Source organism: Microcaecilia unicolor, chromosome 3 (genome assembly GCF_901765095.1).
Source record: "Microcaecilia unicolor chromosome 3, aMicUni1.1, whole genome shotgun sequence".
Classification (NCBI taxonomy): domain Eukaryota; kingdom Metazoa; phylum Chordata; class Amphibia; order Gymnophiona; family Siphonopidae; genus Microcaecilia; species Microcaecilia unicolor.
In genome coordinates, this window is record NC_044033.1 from 271,174,749 (window position 1) to 271,190,424 (window position 15,676).

The following is a 15,676-nucleotide window of genomic DNA, read 5'->3' on the forward strand; positions in this document are numbered from 1 at the left end:
CCCACCTGCCCCCCTTTTCAGCCCCACTATCCCACCAGTCCCCAGCCCTTTTCTCCCATCAGTCCTGAGCTTCAGCCCCCAGCCACTTCTCCCTGTCCCCTTTTTAGCCCCTAGTTTCAACCCCTTCCCTTCTCCCCTCTGAGAACCCCTCTGAGCTCCCCCCACCCCTCCCCAATTCCCTTCTCCTCTCTGAGAACCCCTCTCAGCTCCCCCACCCCTCCCCAGTCCCCTTCTTCCCTCTGAGCCCCCCCCTCCGTGGAGAGCGACAGAGCCCTCTTCTCCTGCCACCACCCTGTGTTTTTTTAAAATCCATGCAGCGACGCAGGCAGCGCCTCGTGTCTGCCCTGCTGTGTGCTGTGTAAAAAGAAAATTGCTTCGCTGGCGTTGGGCCTTCCCTCGCTATGTCCCGCCCTCGAGGAAATAGGAAGTTACCTCAAAAGAGGGCGGAACATAGCAAGGGAAGGCCCGACGCCAGCGAAGCGATTTTCTTTTTTCACAGCACACAGCAGGGCAGACACGAGGCGCTGCCTGCGTCGCTGCATGGATTTAAAAAAAAAAGCAGGGTGGTGGCAGGAGACGACGGAGCACCCTCCCACCCGCCGACACCCGGGGCGGACCGCCCCCCCCCCCCCCCCTTGGTACGCCACTGCCTTTATGTGACTATTATTAAATCTTAAATGCCATACTGGACCATTCCTCAAGCTTCACTAGATCCCTCATCATGTTATGCACACCTTCCCCAACAGCCCTTCTGCAATATCACTTACAAAATACTGCAAAGAGCCAGTTCAAGGACTGATCCTTATAACACACCATTTGTGGTTCCTCCATCCATCTGAATGAATTCCATTTACAAGCAATTGAAAACACCCCGTCAACGTTCAACATAAAATAAAGGAGAGTATTATCAGGATTTTATATAAGTTTTGAGTGCTTTCAATAGTGGGAACAAAAGTACAGAATTTCTACTTTCCATAACAAAGCAGTAAATTAACCCACCATTCCATCACAATCCTTATCACCAAAATGCACAACACAGAAGTTCTCTTCAAGCCTCTACACTATTAAAACAAATGGAAGGTTCCCTGTTTCAGGGTCATACTCACGCCTTTAACACACAAGTGTAAATTTACAGTTCGGCCAAACACCTATAAATAGAAGAAAATAATGCTAATATTCAGCTACACTTCTATTATTTTTTGTAAAGGCTGGCTTACAGTTCAGGGTTTCAAGTAGCTACAGTTCACTTCATTTTGGTTATACAGCAATTAGATGCATATGAGCAAGATTTGAAGAAAGCCTTTGGAAACCTCATATTGCAAGCAATCAGGCCTATTCTTTTCCTGTGTATACACAGGCAGCTCATTTAGCAACTATTGTCTAGAAAATACATCAGTTAAAATTCCCTAATTTTAAACTTGCACACAAAGAAAACAGTATACAACACAGATTTCTTCAGAGACTGTGTTGTTGGCTCACATCTGGTTCTGTCACACTTATTTGGATAACCTTTAAGGCTATTTGATTATAGTAGGCTTTATTATACTGATAAGTTTAAGTTAGTCTTTGTAGAAGTAAATGCTGCATGCTATGAAATGAATTCATCTTTGGCCTTGGAATGCATGTTACTGCAAATAGAAATTTAAAAGTATATTGCTTTGGCTCTCAGCAATATGATCAACACTGCTGAAAACATCTTAAATGCCGAAATACCTGTTCCAAAACACATTTCAAATGTAAATAAAATATGAGGGATCAAAAATGTACATTTAACCCTCAAAATATGATCTTTTGGTTTTCATAACCAAAATCACACAAACATCATTCATCCAGTGCTTCAGTGTCAGTGCTGTGCACTGACTTGCAGAGGACCTGGATTTGATTCTCCGCAAATCTCTGCTCCCCAGACTGGCTGGGGCTGGAAATGTTGCAGAGGTAGTAGTGTTCACAACCCCTGAAGGGAAGGAGTCTTAGTAACTTAGTATTCACCATTAATGGTCATAACCAGGGTTATTCCCCAACCTTTTGCCCCTTCCCAAATCTCCCCAGTTCTTGCAGAAAGTTCTCAGTCAAGCAGCAAGAGACCACAACTCTGTGTAATCCACCTCAATAAAGAACAGTCTTGTTGGTTTGTCTATCACTTCTATTAATACTTGACAAGATCTTCCTGTACAGAGAAAGGCTGTAAAGAAGGGGTAACCATAACCTGGGGAATTAACAAGTTCACTTTCTAAGTATGCTATATACCTGATCATCATTTTTCAAGGGGGGGGGGGGGGGGGAACACAGCAGCAAAAAAAAACATTCAACATCAGAGCCAGCACCATGGCTTAGCAAAGCTTCTAGGATACTGGGTAAGGTTAAGTCCCCCCCTTCAACAACACAGCTGGCTTCCCCAACCAATGGATAAAGTTGGCCTAGCTGCTCAGATGTATTCAGAGTGACTTGTGTAACAGTCTATTCTACCACACACTTTCCATAAGCCCATCCCCCTAACACATTCTCTATTCTTGTCGCTCTGCCTCTCTCCTCTACACACACTCCAATACCCCCTTTCTTCATATACATTTTCTAAAATAAACACTCTTCCAATCCCATCCCAGCCAGTCCCAACACTCTTCTATTACCACCAATAGTCAGCCTCCATCATCCTGTCTATCCCCATCCCTTCAAGCTGCTTCTCCCCAGTATATCAATATCCCCTAAACTTTCACCAGAAGTCTGTTAGTAATGGCATCTTTGGAACACCTATTCTGTTTTCTTCTGGCACCATATGGCTCTCAGTTAGTGTGTACAGCAGTGTGCATGAACTCGAACACTGTATACTGTCTTGTGAGAACAGAAAATAAATTTATGTAGCACTAGTAAAAAAGGCCCGTTTCTGACACAAATGAAACGTGTGTATGTTTGAGAGAGTGTATGTGAGAGTGACTGTGTGTGTGTGAGAGAGAGAGTGAATGTGCGAGTGTGTGAGAGAGAGAGAGTGAGTCTGGGTGCGAATGTGTCTGAGAGAGAGTGTGTGTGTGAGAATGAGAGTGTATGCAAGTGCGTATGTGAGACACAGTGTGAGAGAGAGAGAGTGTGTTTCACACAGATACAGTGTGTGCGAGAGAGTGTGTGTGAGACACAGACTCCCTGTGAGACTGAGTGTATGAGACCAAGAGAGTGTGTGAGTGACTGTGACACATAGAGAGTGAATGTGATACAGTGTGAGCCATAGAGTGTGTGAGAGACAGTGTGTGAGAGAGAGAGAGAGAGAGAGTGTGTGTGTGTGTGACAGAGATACCCCCCTCCCCCTCTGGTGTCTGAGCATTACTGTGCAGGATGCTGAGCTCTGGCTGTGCTTCAGGGAACTGACCAATCCTATTTAATAGAATGCACCTCCAACATTCTGAAGCCGAGAAACCTCGTGTGGTTGGTCACTTCTGCTTGTGACGAACCCGGAAGTACGTGATGTCAATTCAGGAGATGGATACAGAGAGCAGGAATGCCTCAGCCATGCAGTCAGCTTCAGAATGTTGGAGATGCGTTTTATTATATAGGATGTGATTCAAAATTACCGAGAGATCTACATGGCGCAGAGGAAAAAATAAACCAGAACCACTATTATGGAGAGACAATGCCAAGCAGCAAGTTTCTTGAGAAGGTGGAAGAAAAGGGTGTACTGGAAGAAAAATTATGGAGCCAAACAGGATTAATGGGGACAGTTACTGCCCCAAGTCTTACCATGAATACACTGCTGTACATCTCTCCATACCAACTTCTGCAAATTCCTCTACACTCAAAAGTTCACCGCTCTCCCCTACAACAACATCCCTCAGCTTCTTCCCCTTCCTTCGGTCTCGTTTCTGTGCAGTCCCTTTTAATGGCTACACATTTTCTTCTTTCAGGCTCCACTACACTCTTGCTAGCTCTTTCCCATGACAGTGCTGATTTAATTCTATCCTCACCTTCCTCAAATAGCTGGAATCGGTTATAAAAGAAATCACTTATGGGCTAAGGGGCCCTTTTACAAAGGCGCGCCAAAAAGTGGCCTGTGGTAGTGTAGGCGCACTTTTTGGGTGCGCACCAGGCCAGTTTTTACTGTGTCTGCAAAAAAGGGCTTTTTTTTTTCAAAAAGAAAACAGGAAAAGGGCATGAAGTAAAGCTGAAACCAGTGTGCGCCTAAAACCGGCCTGAGCCTTTAACACCAATCACTGACCTAGAAGTAAGGGATCACGTGCTACACACACGGCGACCGGTCAGTGTGTGCCAACTGCCGATTATTGTGGAATTGCCACGCATGGGAGGAAATAAAATTATCCAGGCATTATGGGCATGCAGCAAATCTGAAATTACCGTTGGGGTCGTGGTAGGCTGGAGATAGTCTCATTTTGGCACATGCTGCACGCATTCAGCCTAACGTGCCACTAAAAGGGCCCATAAATGCGGTGCAATCTCATAAGGAAAACCATTAGAGCCAAAAATACCTTCCACAGCAGAGATCCTAAATTTGTGCCCCATTTTAAACCAAATTTATGAGCCTAAGTTTTCAGCTGAAAATTCATCTTAATTTGGGATGCTTAGAAGTTGTGTTTATACATTTAGGCCTGTCATTCATTTACCTTTCTGGGCTTATTACTCCCAAATTTTATCCCTACCCTAAATCTGCCCCTATTGCACCCACAAATTTTGAGTATAACATTATGCACTCAGCTCTAGAAAATTTTCAAATAGGCCAATAAATTAGCATAATTCTCAAAGTTAGAATAAATGCTTTGAATGTTGATCCCACAGTTAATGCAGCTAGTATGTTATGTAACACAGAATGTAAAAAAGGTATTACAAAGCAGAAATGAGCTACTGAAGCCACCATGGTTCTTACATTGTGAGAAGAGACATGGCCATGAAGGGTCAAGCCCAGTCTAAGCATATGTGTAGGAGATACAGTCAACTGTGCAAGACAAGATAGTATTTTACAACATTGCTAATTCTGGATCATCATTATTGGTCTCAACTCAAGTATTTAGGTTTGTCCTACTTTTTCTCTGGATTGTTTCATTTTGTGTATGTTCATTTTTTTAGAAAATGGAAGTATTTACTCTTATCAATGTCATTCAGTTTGACATATATATGTTTTAGGTTTAATTTACTATTATTATGCTTCATGTTATATGAATGCTCTTGCTGTTTTGTTCTTTATATTAGCTTTTCACTTTAAAATCACATCACATTTGCATAGCATTTAAATTTTAAATTTTATATTTGTTATATATGTTTTAAGCTTTATTTACTTTCAAGATGTTCATGTTTCATGACAAATGAATGCTCTAGCTGTTTTGTTCTTTATTTTCTCATTTGATATTTGCACAGTTTTCAGATTATATATGTATTAACATTTGTTTTTAGTGTTATATTCTTTTATATTTTGTTTATATATTGTTTTTATTTGTAGACTCCTGATGTAGGCCCTTTGGCCGAAACACAACGTTGTGTCGAGTCAATATACTGATTAATAAAGTTTGGTTCATCTTCACTCTGGAACTCCTTGTTTTTTTTACCCACTGCTTTGTTGTATTGTGACTATGCGTGGGATTTCGTTGAGTTCTCCACGTTTGTGAATTCTCTACTGGTAATGGGAATCCCCAATTTGTTAGGGTCCAAAAAGCTGGGCCAATTTCCTACGAGGTTTAGTATGCTCAAGATAATACGCTAGAACATGCTTCAGTCTAACGTATGCAGTGCTGCTTCTGCAGGATGAGTGTGTGGCTTATAGAAGATGACAGAAGTGCAATGGACTGGGGTGGAACACTGATACCACTTTAAGGAGGAATTTGAGGTGGGTTCAGAGAACTCTGTTGTGGTAGAACCTAGTGTAAGACAGGTCTGACACAAGAGCTTCAAGTTCGCTTCCTCGTCTGGGAGAAGTAAGTGCTATTAAAAACAGTACTTTCCAAGTGATAAATTTCAGAGAACAGGAACAGAGTGGTTCAAATGGAGGTTTCATGACAGCTATGAGGATGACATTAAGATTCCCACACTACCGGAGATGGTTTTATAGATTCATGAAAGGTTTATTTTATACCAAACCTCCTAACTATCCAGGGATGAACAGAAACGGACTATTTATCAACCCTAGAGTGGAAAGTGTTAACAGCCCTCAAAAATGTGCTCCGAGATAGTTTTGAGGCAAGAATCAGAAAGATGGTACTCCATAAGAGAAGTGAGAGATTACAAAGCAGAGTCAAGTGCTCTTGCTGCATACCAGAGAGAAAATCTCCATTTGAAATGGTAACATTGCTGTGTAGAAAGCTTCCTAGATGCTAGAAGTATCCTGGAGATACAGTCTAGAAGATTTAAGGAAGTTAAGTCTATGTTGTCAAGAACCATGCCGTCGAGGCCAGAAATTGGGGGTCTGGAGGCAGGAGGGATCCCTCATTCTGTTTTATCAGAGTTGAAAAGGGATCTAACCTCAAGTCTAGGAGAAGAGGGAAAGAAATCTTATATGGCCAGCAGGAAGCAATTAGGATTATGGTCCCTTGGTCTAAAAGTAACTTGAGAAGAGTTTTTCCCAATGAGATGCAGTGGGAGAAAGGTGTATACAAGATCTGGTCCCCAATGAAGTAGGAAGACATCCAGGGCTCCATAGTTTGGAGCACAGACCTGGAACAGAAACAGGGAAGCTTATTCTGAGGAGAAGCAAAGAGGTCTATCGTTGGGACTCCCCACTGCTGGAAGATTCAACAAGCCACAGGCATGATGAGGGAACACTAGTGAAGCCAAAGGACTCAGCTCGATTTGTCCTCCACAGCATTCTACTTGCTGGCTAGGTAAATAGATCTTATAGAGATGTTTCGAGAAGTTGCTCAAGCCAATATCTGGAGTGCATATTGACAGAGGAGATAACCTGTTCCCCTTGTTTCCTGAGGTAATACATCATAAGAACATAAGAGTAGCCATACTGGGTCACACCAATGGTTCATCTAGCACAGTACCCTGTTTTCCAAACAGAGGCCAAGCCAGGTCACAAGTACCTGGCAGAAACTCAAATCACGGCAACATTCCATACTACAAATCCCAGGGCAAGCAATTGCTTCCCATGTCTGTCTCAATAGCAGATTATGGACTTTTCCTCCAAGAACTTGTCCAAACCTTTTTTAAACCCACATACATTAACGCATTTACCACATCTTCTGCAAAGAGTTCCAGAGCTTTACTATTCGTTGAGTGAAAAATTATTTCCTCCTATTTGTTTTTAAAGTATTTCCATGTAACTTCCTTGAGTGTCCCGAAGTCTTTGTACTTTTGGAACAAGTAAAAAATTGATTTACTTCTACTCGTTCTACACCACTCAGGATTTTGTAGACCTCAAACATATCACCCCTCATCCGTCTCTTTTCCAAGCTGAAGAGCCCTAACCTCTTTAGCCTTTCCTCATACAAGAGGAATTCCATCCCCTTTACCATTTTGGTCGCTCTTCTTTGAACCTTTTCTAATTCCGCTGTATCTTTTTTGAGATACTGTGACCAGAACTGAAGGCAATACTCAAGGTGTGGACACACCATGGAGCAATACAAAGGCATTATAGTATTTTCTGTCTTATTCACCGTCCCTTTCCTAATAATGCCTAGCATCCTGTTTGCTTTTTTGGCCACTGCCGCACACTGAGCAGAAGATTTCAGCATATCTACAATGAAACCCAGATCTTTTTCTTGAGTGCTGACCCCTAAGGTGGACCCTAGCATCAGGTAAGTATGATTTGGATTATTTTCAATGTGCATCACCTTGCATTTGTCTACATTAAATTTCATCTGCCATTTGGATGCCCAGTCTTCCTGCAATATTTCACAGTTCGCAAGTTTTTTTTTTTTTAACAACCTTGACTAGTTTTGCATCATCTGCAAATTTAATCACCTCACTCGTCATTCCAATTTCCATATCATTTATAAATATGTTAAATAGCACTGATCCCACTAAGATCCCTGTGGCACTCCACTGTTCACCCTCCTCCATTGAAAGAAACGACCATTTACCCCTACCCTCTGTTTTCTGTCCAATAACCAGTTCCTAATCCACACCAAAATCTTGCCTCCTATCCCGTGACACTTTAATTTTCTCAGGAGTCTCTCATGAGGATCTGCATCAAATGCTTTCTGAAATCTAGACTAGCTCACCTTTACCCACATGTTTATTCATGCCTTCAAAGAAATGAAGCAAATTAGAAAGGCAAGACTTCCCTTTGCTGAACCCATGCTGACTCTGTCTCATTAAACCATGCTTATCTATGTGTTATGTAATTTTATTCTTTATAATAGTTTCCATTAATTTGCTGGCACCGACATCAAGCTTACCAGTCTAATTTCCCAGATCACCCCTACAACCCTTTTTAAAAATCAGTGTCACATTGGCCACCCTGCAATCTTCAGGTATTACGGATGATTTTAACGATCTGGTTGTCCATGCAAACGAGAACTACCTGATTGAGGTGGCAATCCTGGAAAGTTCTGAAGGCATTCCAGACAACTCATAATTTCAAGAGATTGATATGATGCAATTTATCCTGTGGGGACCAAGAACCCTGTGTATGAAGACCATCGAGATGGGCACCACAACCTACCATAGAGGTGTCTATGGTGAGAACTTTGTTATGTTGAAGGGGCCGATACAGAAATCCCCAAGTGAGATTCTGTGGAACCATCCACCACTGTAGAGAGTGGTACAATTGTGGAGTAACCTGAATAGGTGCTGAGATAACGTCCATGGCTTGAGACCATTGAGATAAGAGAATCCGCTGAGATATTGGGAAATGGAGTTCAGCAAATGGCAAATGGTGTTACATAGACTGTTGAAGCCATGTGGCCTAACAGACTGAGCATCTGACAGCAGAAACTTGGTTGGAACTGGAAATTTGAGTGAAGAGATGCACTATGTTGTTTACTGTCGGTTGTAGGAGAAAGGCTTGACCCTGAACTGTGTCCAGGATAGCCCTGATGTACTGTAAGGTCTGAACCAGTTAAAGATGATATCTGGGGTAATTTATTACAAATAGAAAGAGCTGTAGGAGACGTATGGTGGAGAGAATGGAAATGTACACTGACTGCTGGGAGGTTGCTTTGATCAACCAGTTGTTGAGTAAGACACGTATGTCCCACCTGCAGAGTTGCATATACCACTATCAGGCATTTCGTAAAAACATGAAGAGCTGAAGCCAAGTCAAATGGCAAAACTTTGCATTGATAATGCATAAACCTCTTGTGAGTAGGAAGAATGAATATTTTATTTAGATTTTGCTCACACCTTTTCCAGTAGTAGCTGTATGCCTCCTTTAGGTCTCGAGAGCAAAGCCAGTTGTTCCGTTGAGGCTGTGTATAGCTGTTATTTCTGAGGTTATCTACAGGTAGATTTCACTGGCCATGAAAGTCAGCATTCTGCAGAAGGATACTTGTGTTTCTAAGTGGCATCAAGTCCACTTAAGGCATCCAAGACTGACGAATTTATGATCCCTTCCCTGGTGATAATTTAAGGTGTTGGGGCACATGGGCACGGTGAAAGGGAAACTGTCCTTATCTTGTAAAACCACAATGAGAAAGGAGAACAGCATCTGAAGACCTCCATGGTAGCAAGATTTGGGTCCCAGTTTCAACTGTCTTCATTTTTCTATAGTCTCTCTTTTTCTAGACAACTAGATACAATGGCTCTATGACTTGAGTCCTCCAATGCTGAATGCAGCTTCCTTGGAAGGGGCTTAGATGACCTTCCTACAGGTAACAGGATGTGGGAGACAGATATCCTTCTGTAGGGGAATGACACTGATCTTAAAGTTGGGACCAAAGTTTGGTGTAGAGCAGCGAAAAAAAATTGAAAGGAGACCTTGACAATCTGCTTTGGAAGTACAGCCCCCTATCGTAACATCATCAGCCTATCAACAACAAAATCAAGTCTCTCTGTGGAGTAGTTACAGATAAACAGCCGCATGCCCAAAAGGGGGAACATGTCCATTTGGTGCAGCTTAAGGGCCACTCATTTTATAGGCAAGGATTTTAATCTCCTGGGATGGACAAAAGAAAAGCAAAAACTAGGATTGTTTTAGCAACATTCATTCCTGTTACTAGTCCTAAGGATGACTTCATGTGTGACTTTGTGGATATAGAAGTTCCTCTACAGGGATGTAATTAATATTGAAGACATAGATATAACATTCAAAATTGCGCCCCGGTGCACAAAATCCTTAACGGCGAAGCTCCAGCTTATATGGATGATCTTATCCTCTTGCCACCAAGGAACTTGAGCAAATCTTCCCGATCCTACTTACATCTCCACTACCCCTCGTGCAATGGCCTCAAGTATAAAACCAGCCACGCGTCGATCTTTCCCTACATCAGTGCACGTTTGTGGAATGGTTTACCCAACTCCGTAAAAGCTACCTCCGAACAACAGGCTTTTAGAATCTCCCTGAAGACCGCTTTATTCAGGACAGCTTACACTGCAGCTCCACACTGCCTTAATGTTTTCTGAACCATTATGTTATACCTATGCCTCTGATAGTAATAGGTATGGCCTCCTTGGCTTGCCAAAAGTCCTCTTAGCTGAGGAAACAGATGCAGAATGCACCTGGTGGGAGAGAGAAGAGACGGTATGGGTATGTTTTTTTGATTTGGCCAACGACCTCCTCAACTTTCTCTGCCAAAAGGTTATCCCCTCCGGCATTGGGCATCCGCCAAGCTCTGCTGAACAGAATGTTCCAAGTCAAACACACAACCGTGAAACTTTGAGCAGATATCCTGGATGCCACATCAAAAGTGTAAGTGTGCCTGGCCAAGACCTTTCGACACACCTTCTGTAACTTGACCAACTGGCAAAGTAACTCGGCCTGCTCTATAGGGAGTGTCTAAGCCAGGTCCGACAACTTATGTACCATGTTTCCAAGTGGATGCTCGTGAAGAGCTGGTACGATTGTACATGGGAAATGAGCATTGAAGCTTGGTAAATCTTCCTCCTAAAAGAATCCAGGGTTCTAGCTTCTCTACCTGGGGGTGCAGAGGCATAGTCCCTGGAACTCCTGGCTCTTTTGAGAGCGAATTCAACCACCATAGAATTGTGAGACAACTGACGATAATCAAAACCAAGTGTGCTGTGGTAACAATACTGGGTGTCGAACTTCTTGGGCACGACAGGAGAAGGATCATCACAGCTACCTTAGATGACGACGTGTAGTACAGGACCTCGAGCATCTTGGCCCTGGGCTTGTCCTCCACTTCCAAAGGAAAGGGAATAGCATCCTGTTCCTGTCCTAAAAGTTCTGAAGCTAACGTCAAAGCCCCTTAAAATTTACACTCCAGCCCATCCATATCTATTCAGCCACGATCAGGGGCAGACCATATAAGTCCGCCCAGCATTGGTTACTCTCCAATTACCGGCGTCGCCACCCAATTTCCGCTAAGATTCCATAGATCCATTCCTTCTACACAGGATTCCTTTGTGTTTATCCCACGCATGTTTGAATTCCATTACCATTTTTATCTCCAACACCTGCTGAGGCAGGGCATTCCACGTATCTACCACCCTTTCCGTGAAAAAATACTTCCTGACATTACTCCTGAATCTGCCCCCCTCCAACTTCATGTCCTCTAGTTCTATCTCCAGAAAAGGTTCATTTGCAGATTAATACCTTTCAAATATTTGAACGTCTGCACTACGTCACCCCTGTTTCTCCTTTCCTCCAAGGTATGCATGTTTAGGTCGGCAAGTCTCTCCTCGTACGGTTTGTAACGCAAATCGCAAACCATTTTTGTAGCTTTTCTTCGCACCGCTTCCAGTCTTTTTACATCTTTAGCAAGATATGGCCTCCAAAACTGAACTCCAAGTGGGGCCTCACCAACGACATGTAGAGGGGCATCAACACCTCCTTTCTTCTGCCGGTTATACCCCCCCCCCCCCCCCCCCCCCCATGCAGCCTAGCATCCTTCTGGCCACGGCCGTCGCCTTGTCACATCTCCTATCCGGTATCTCTCTTTTGGGTTTCTGCACCCTAAATACATCACTCTACACTTCTTGGCATTAAATTTTTATAACAAAAACCCTAATTGAAAATCTTAAAATATCAGTATAGAAAAATTGTGCTTACTGGTGATATGTGAAAAATAAAAAATAAATAAAGTTATATAAATATTTGTTGTGCTCAGTTTTTTTTTGGTGTATCGCAGTGAACTGGCAGTTCAAGTTGTGCATGAACACCACATTTACATCATAGCACATCCTACCTCCATCCTAATCACAGTACTAAATTGATGAATATCAAGAAAACTGATGTTATGACTGTAAAGAATACTATATGTCAGCTACTTAGGTTAGGTAGAGTTTGTGCAAGTCCAAAGATCTTCTTCCTGCAAAGTTCTAAGTCACTGCAATGCTTTTTTGAATATCAATCAGTGCAGAACACTGGATCAAAGATCACTGTTCAAAGTTTCTAGTTCCATACATGGGCCATGTTTCGCCAGACTAGTGGCGTCTTCAGGGGAACTGATCTGTAGACACAATACATACACAGTGTGTAAAAACCAGCACTTCACAACATGTGAAAGAATAAAGCAAACATGCAAAATTTAAAATGTAACAATGTTCTCAAATGCAGCATAAGTAAATTCATTTTATTACTCATTCTTCAGTAAAATCAGGGAGGAACATCACCCTGTCCGGTTCAAAAACCTACTAAAGAACGCCCACACATGCGCAGATTATATATCAGTCACCAGCTGTTTTTCAACCGCGGGAAAAGATGAGATTAGATGAGTGCTTGCCATTCAATTTCTTTATTCAGGCCACTAGGGGCCATTGTTCGCCACAGATAAATAAACTCCTGTTCTTTCCTGAGGAGCATACGAGAGACGTCTCCACCTAAAGGTAAAACGATCTGTGAAAGCACAACAAATTTTAGATCATTGATGTCATGGTGAGCTTGTATCCAATGGTCCACGAGCGGAGCCTCATGTTTACTGTTCCTCAGATTACTCAGATGTTCACCAATCCCCTGTTTGCTAAGTCTATTGGTGTGCCCTATGTACACAACTTGTGAAGAGTTACAATCCGTAGAACTGTTTAGAAAAAAAAGGTTTGTTTGTCCAGGGATTAGTAACCCTCATGGTTGCCAGGCATGTTGGCAGTAGACATCTGCCACAGCTCTTATGACCTTTTATTTCAGATGCAGGGCCAGTCCAGGAAGTCAGTTTAACAGATGCCAAAATCTCTCCTAAATTATGATCACGTGCATAGGCAAATGTCGGTGCTTGGTCGAATCCAAGGGTGGTCAACATAGACTAGTATTTTCTTGATCACAGTCGTTTGGCGAGAATGAGGCAGCACACATACCAATCTTTCATCTTTGTACAATGGTTTAGGTGGTGGATTTACCAGCCAATGACGGTCAGCACTCATTGCTCTTTTAAAAGCTTTTTAAATAATTCTATTGGGGTATGCTCGGGTTCTGAATCTCTTGCACAAATCTGCAGCCGAATTCCTAAAGCACTCCGATGCTGATAATTTCTTGATACGCAGAAATTGGCCCACTGGAATTCCATTTTTAGAGGCTGTTGGCTGAAAACTTTGATAGTGTAATAGCATATTAGAATCAGTTGTTTTCCGATATACTTCTGCAATGAATCTCCCTTCATGTAGCTGGATAGTCATATCAAGAAAATTAATCGATTGCCCTCCAACTGATGACTCAAATTTAATATGTGTGTCTACTGAATTCAGGTAAGACAAGAAGCGTTGAAGCTCACCCTGATTATCAGTCCAAATGAGAATCACGTCACCAATAAAACGTTTCCATAATATGTTAGAAATAAACCTTGATGGGTACAAGAACTTTCGCTCGAAATCTGACATGCGATGGTAGGTGCAACCGTAGCACCCATCGCTATCCCATGTGTTTGTAGACCCTCAGCCATTAAAATTTAAAGCCAAAACCTGTAGAGTACAAGTTGGTGTACAAGTTAAACATACACAATTTCATAAAAATATAACAAATGCAATAAGACAATTACAAAATATTTTAGTCTTCAAAAAGGAAAATTTGTCAAACTATGGACAGCATTATATTATTAATCTGAGAAAGCCTGAGAGAAAAAGAATGTTTTTAATTGTTTCCTGAATTGGAGTACTGAAGTCATTGTATGTAATTCAATAAGCAGCATGTTCCACATATGTGCACCTTCAATCTTAAGCACTGCTGTACAATTCATTTCTAATATGACATGTTTAAACAATGGAATATCTAACATCTATGAAAGGGGTACTACTACTAAGGGAAAATTAGGTTCTTACCATGATAATTTTCTTTCCTTTAGTCATAGCAGATGAAGCCATTACGTATGGGTTGTGTCCATCAACCAGCAGGGGGAGATAGAGAGCACTCAACTTTTCTCAGTGCCTCATGGCCAGCTAGCTCCACTGCCTCTTCAGTATTTGAAGCTTCCAAAGCAGTATGGCAAACCGCAATGGGAATAACATGAACTTTCCTCACAGCGAACGATGGCCCCTTAACAAGGGCATGAACTCAAAAAAGGAGGGAATGAACTCATCCTCCTAGAGGGAATAAACTCGTGCTCCACTTTGTATAAACGGAGGGAATACTTGCATCCTTCTGGAGGGAATAAACTCATCCTCCCAAAACATGAACTGGAGGGAATGAACTCATCCTCCTATAACTGTAACAAGAATCCTGAAGACTGTTTTCCGACTCCCCAAGGAAGGAATATAACTTCAGGAAACAAGAACAGCACCTAAAATCAGATTCACAGCATACAATCATACAGGGAGGGCTCATGGCTTCATCTGCTATGACGAAAGGAAAGAAAATTATCATGGTAAGAACCTAATTTTCCCTTCCTTGTCATCAAGCAGATGAAGCCATTACGTAATGGATGTAACAAAGCAATCCCTAAATAGGGTGGGAACAAGCCACACCATGCGCTAGCACCTGTGCTCCAAAATGCGCATCCCTCCTGGCAGCCACATCCAGCCTGTAATGTCGGGCGAAAGAGAGCTTAGAAACCCATGTTACAGCACTGCAAATCTCATGAAGAGATAGTGCTCCAGTTTCCGCCCAGGAAGAGGAAATCGCTCTTGTGGAATGTGCCTTAAAGGCTTCAGGCGGAGCCCCGCCAGACAGCAGATATACTGAAAAGATAGCTTCTTTGAGCCAACGAGCAATAGTGGCTTTAGACGCTGAAGACCCTCTGCAAGGACCTGCAAATAGCACAAAAAGATGATCAGAGGTCCTGAAAGAATTTGTAATTCGAAGATACTGCAACAGAGTCCTGCGCACATCCAAAAGGTGCAACTGCCCAAATGAACCTGGAAACTCCTCCTCAACAAAGGAGGGAAGAAAAACAGGCTGCTTTAGGTGAAACGCTGAAACCACCTTAGGCATGAAGGAAAGCACGGTCCGAACCGTGACCCCTGACTGAGAATTGCAGAAAAGGGTCTCTACAGGACAGCGCCTGGAGCTCTGACACCCATCTCGCCGAGGTAATGGTCACTAAAAAGACGGCCTTCAGTGTCAAATCTTTCTCTGAAGCACGCCGAAGCGGTTCAAAGGGAACCCCCTGAAGGGCCTTCAATACTAACCCCAGGTTCCAAGCTGGACAAGGTGCCCGCATGGGAGGACGGAGCCAAAGCACCCCTCTAAGAAACCGTG

The 15,676-nt window shown here is 42.6% G+C and overlaps 1 protein-coding gene across 8 annotated transcripts in view; it reads right to left on the reverse strand.

Moving 5' to 3' along the window:
- Positions 1-15,676, reverse strand: part of QKI (QKI, KH domain containing RNA binding) — a 552,778-nt gene that overhangs the window by 322,305 nt on the left and 214,797 nt on the right. For 4 of the 8 annotated variants that reach the window (XR_003941579.1, XM_030198085.1, XM_030198083.1 and 1 more), the window contains exon 5: positions 1,107-1,148. The exons of the other annotated variants lie outside the window; for them this stretch is intronic. Coding sequence is in view for 3 of the 4 variants with exons in the window: in XM_030198085.1 (XP_030053945.1) it covers positions 1,107-1,148 (42 nt within the window). In the remaining variant the exon portion in view is untranslated. The remainder of the gene's footprint in view (positions 1-1,106; positions 1,149-15,676) is intronic. 8 annotated transcript variants of the gene reach the window in all.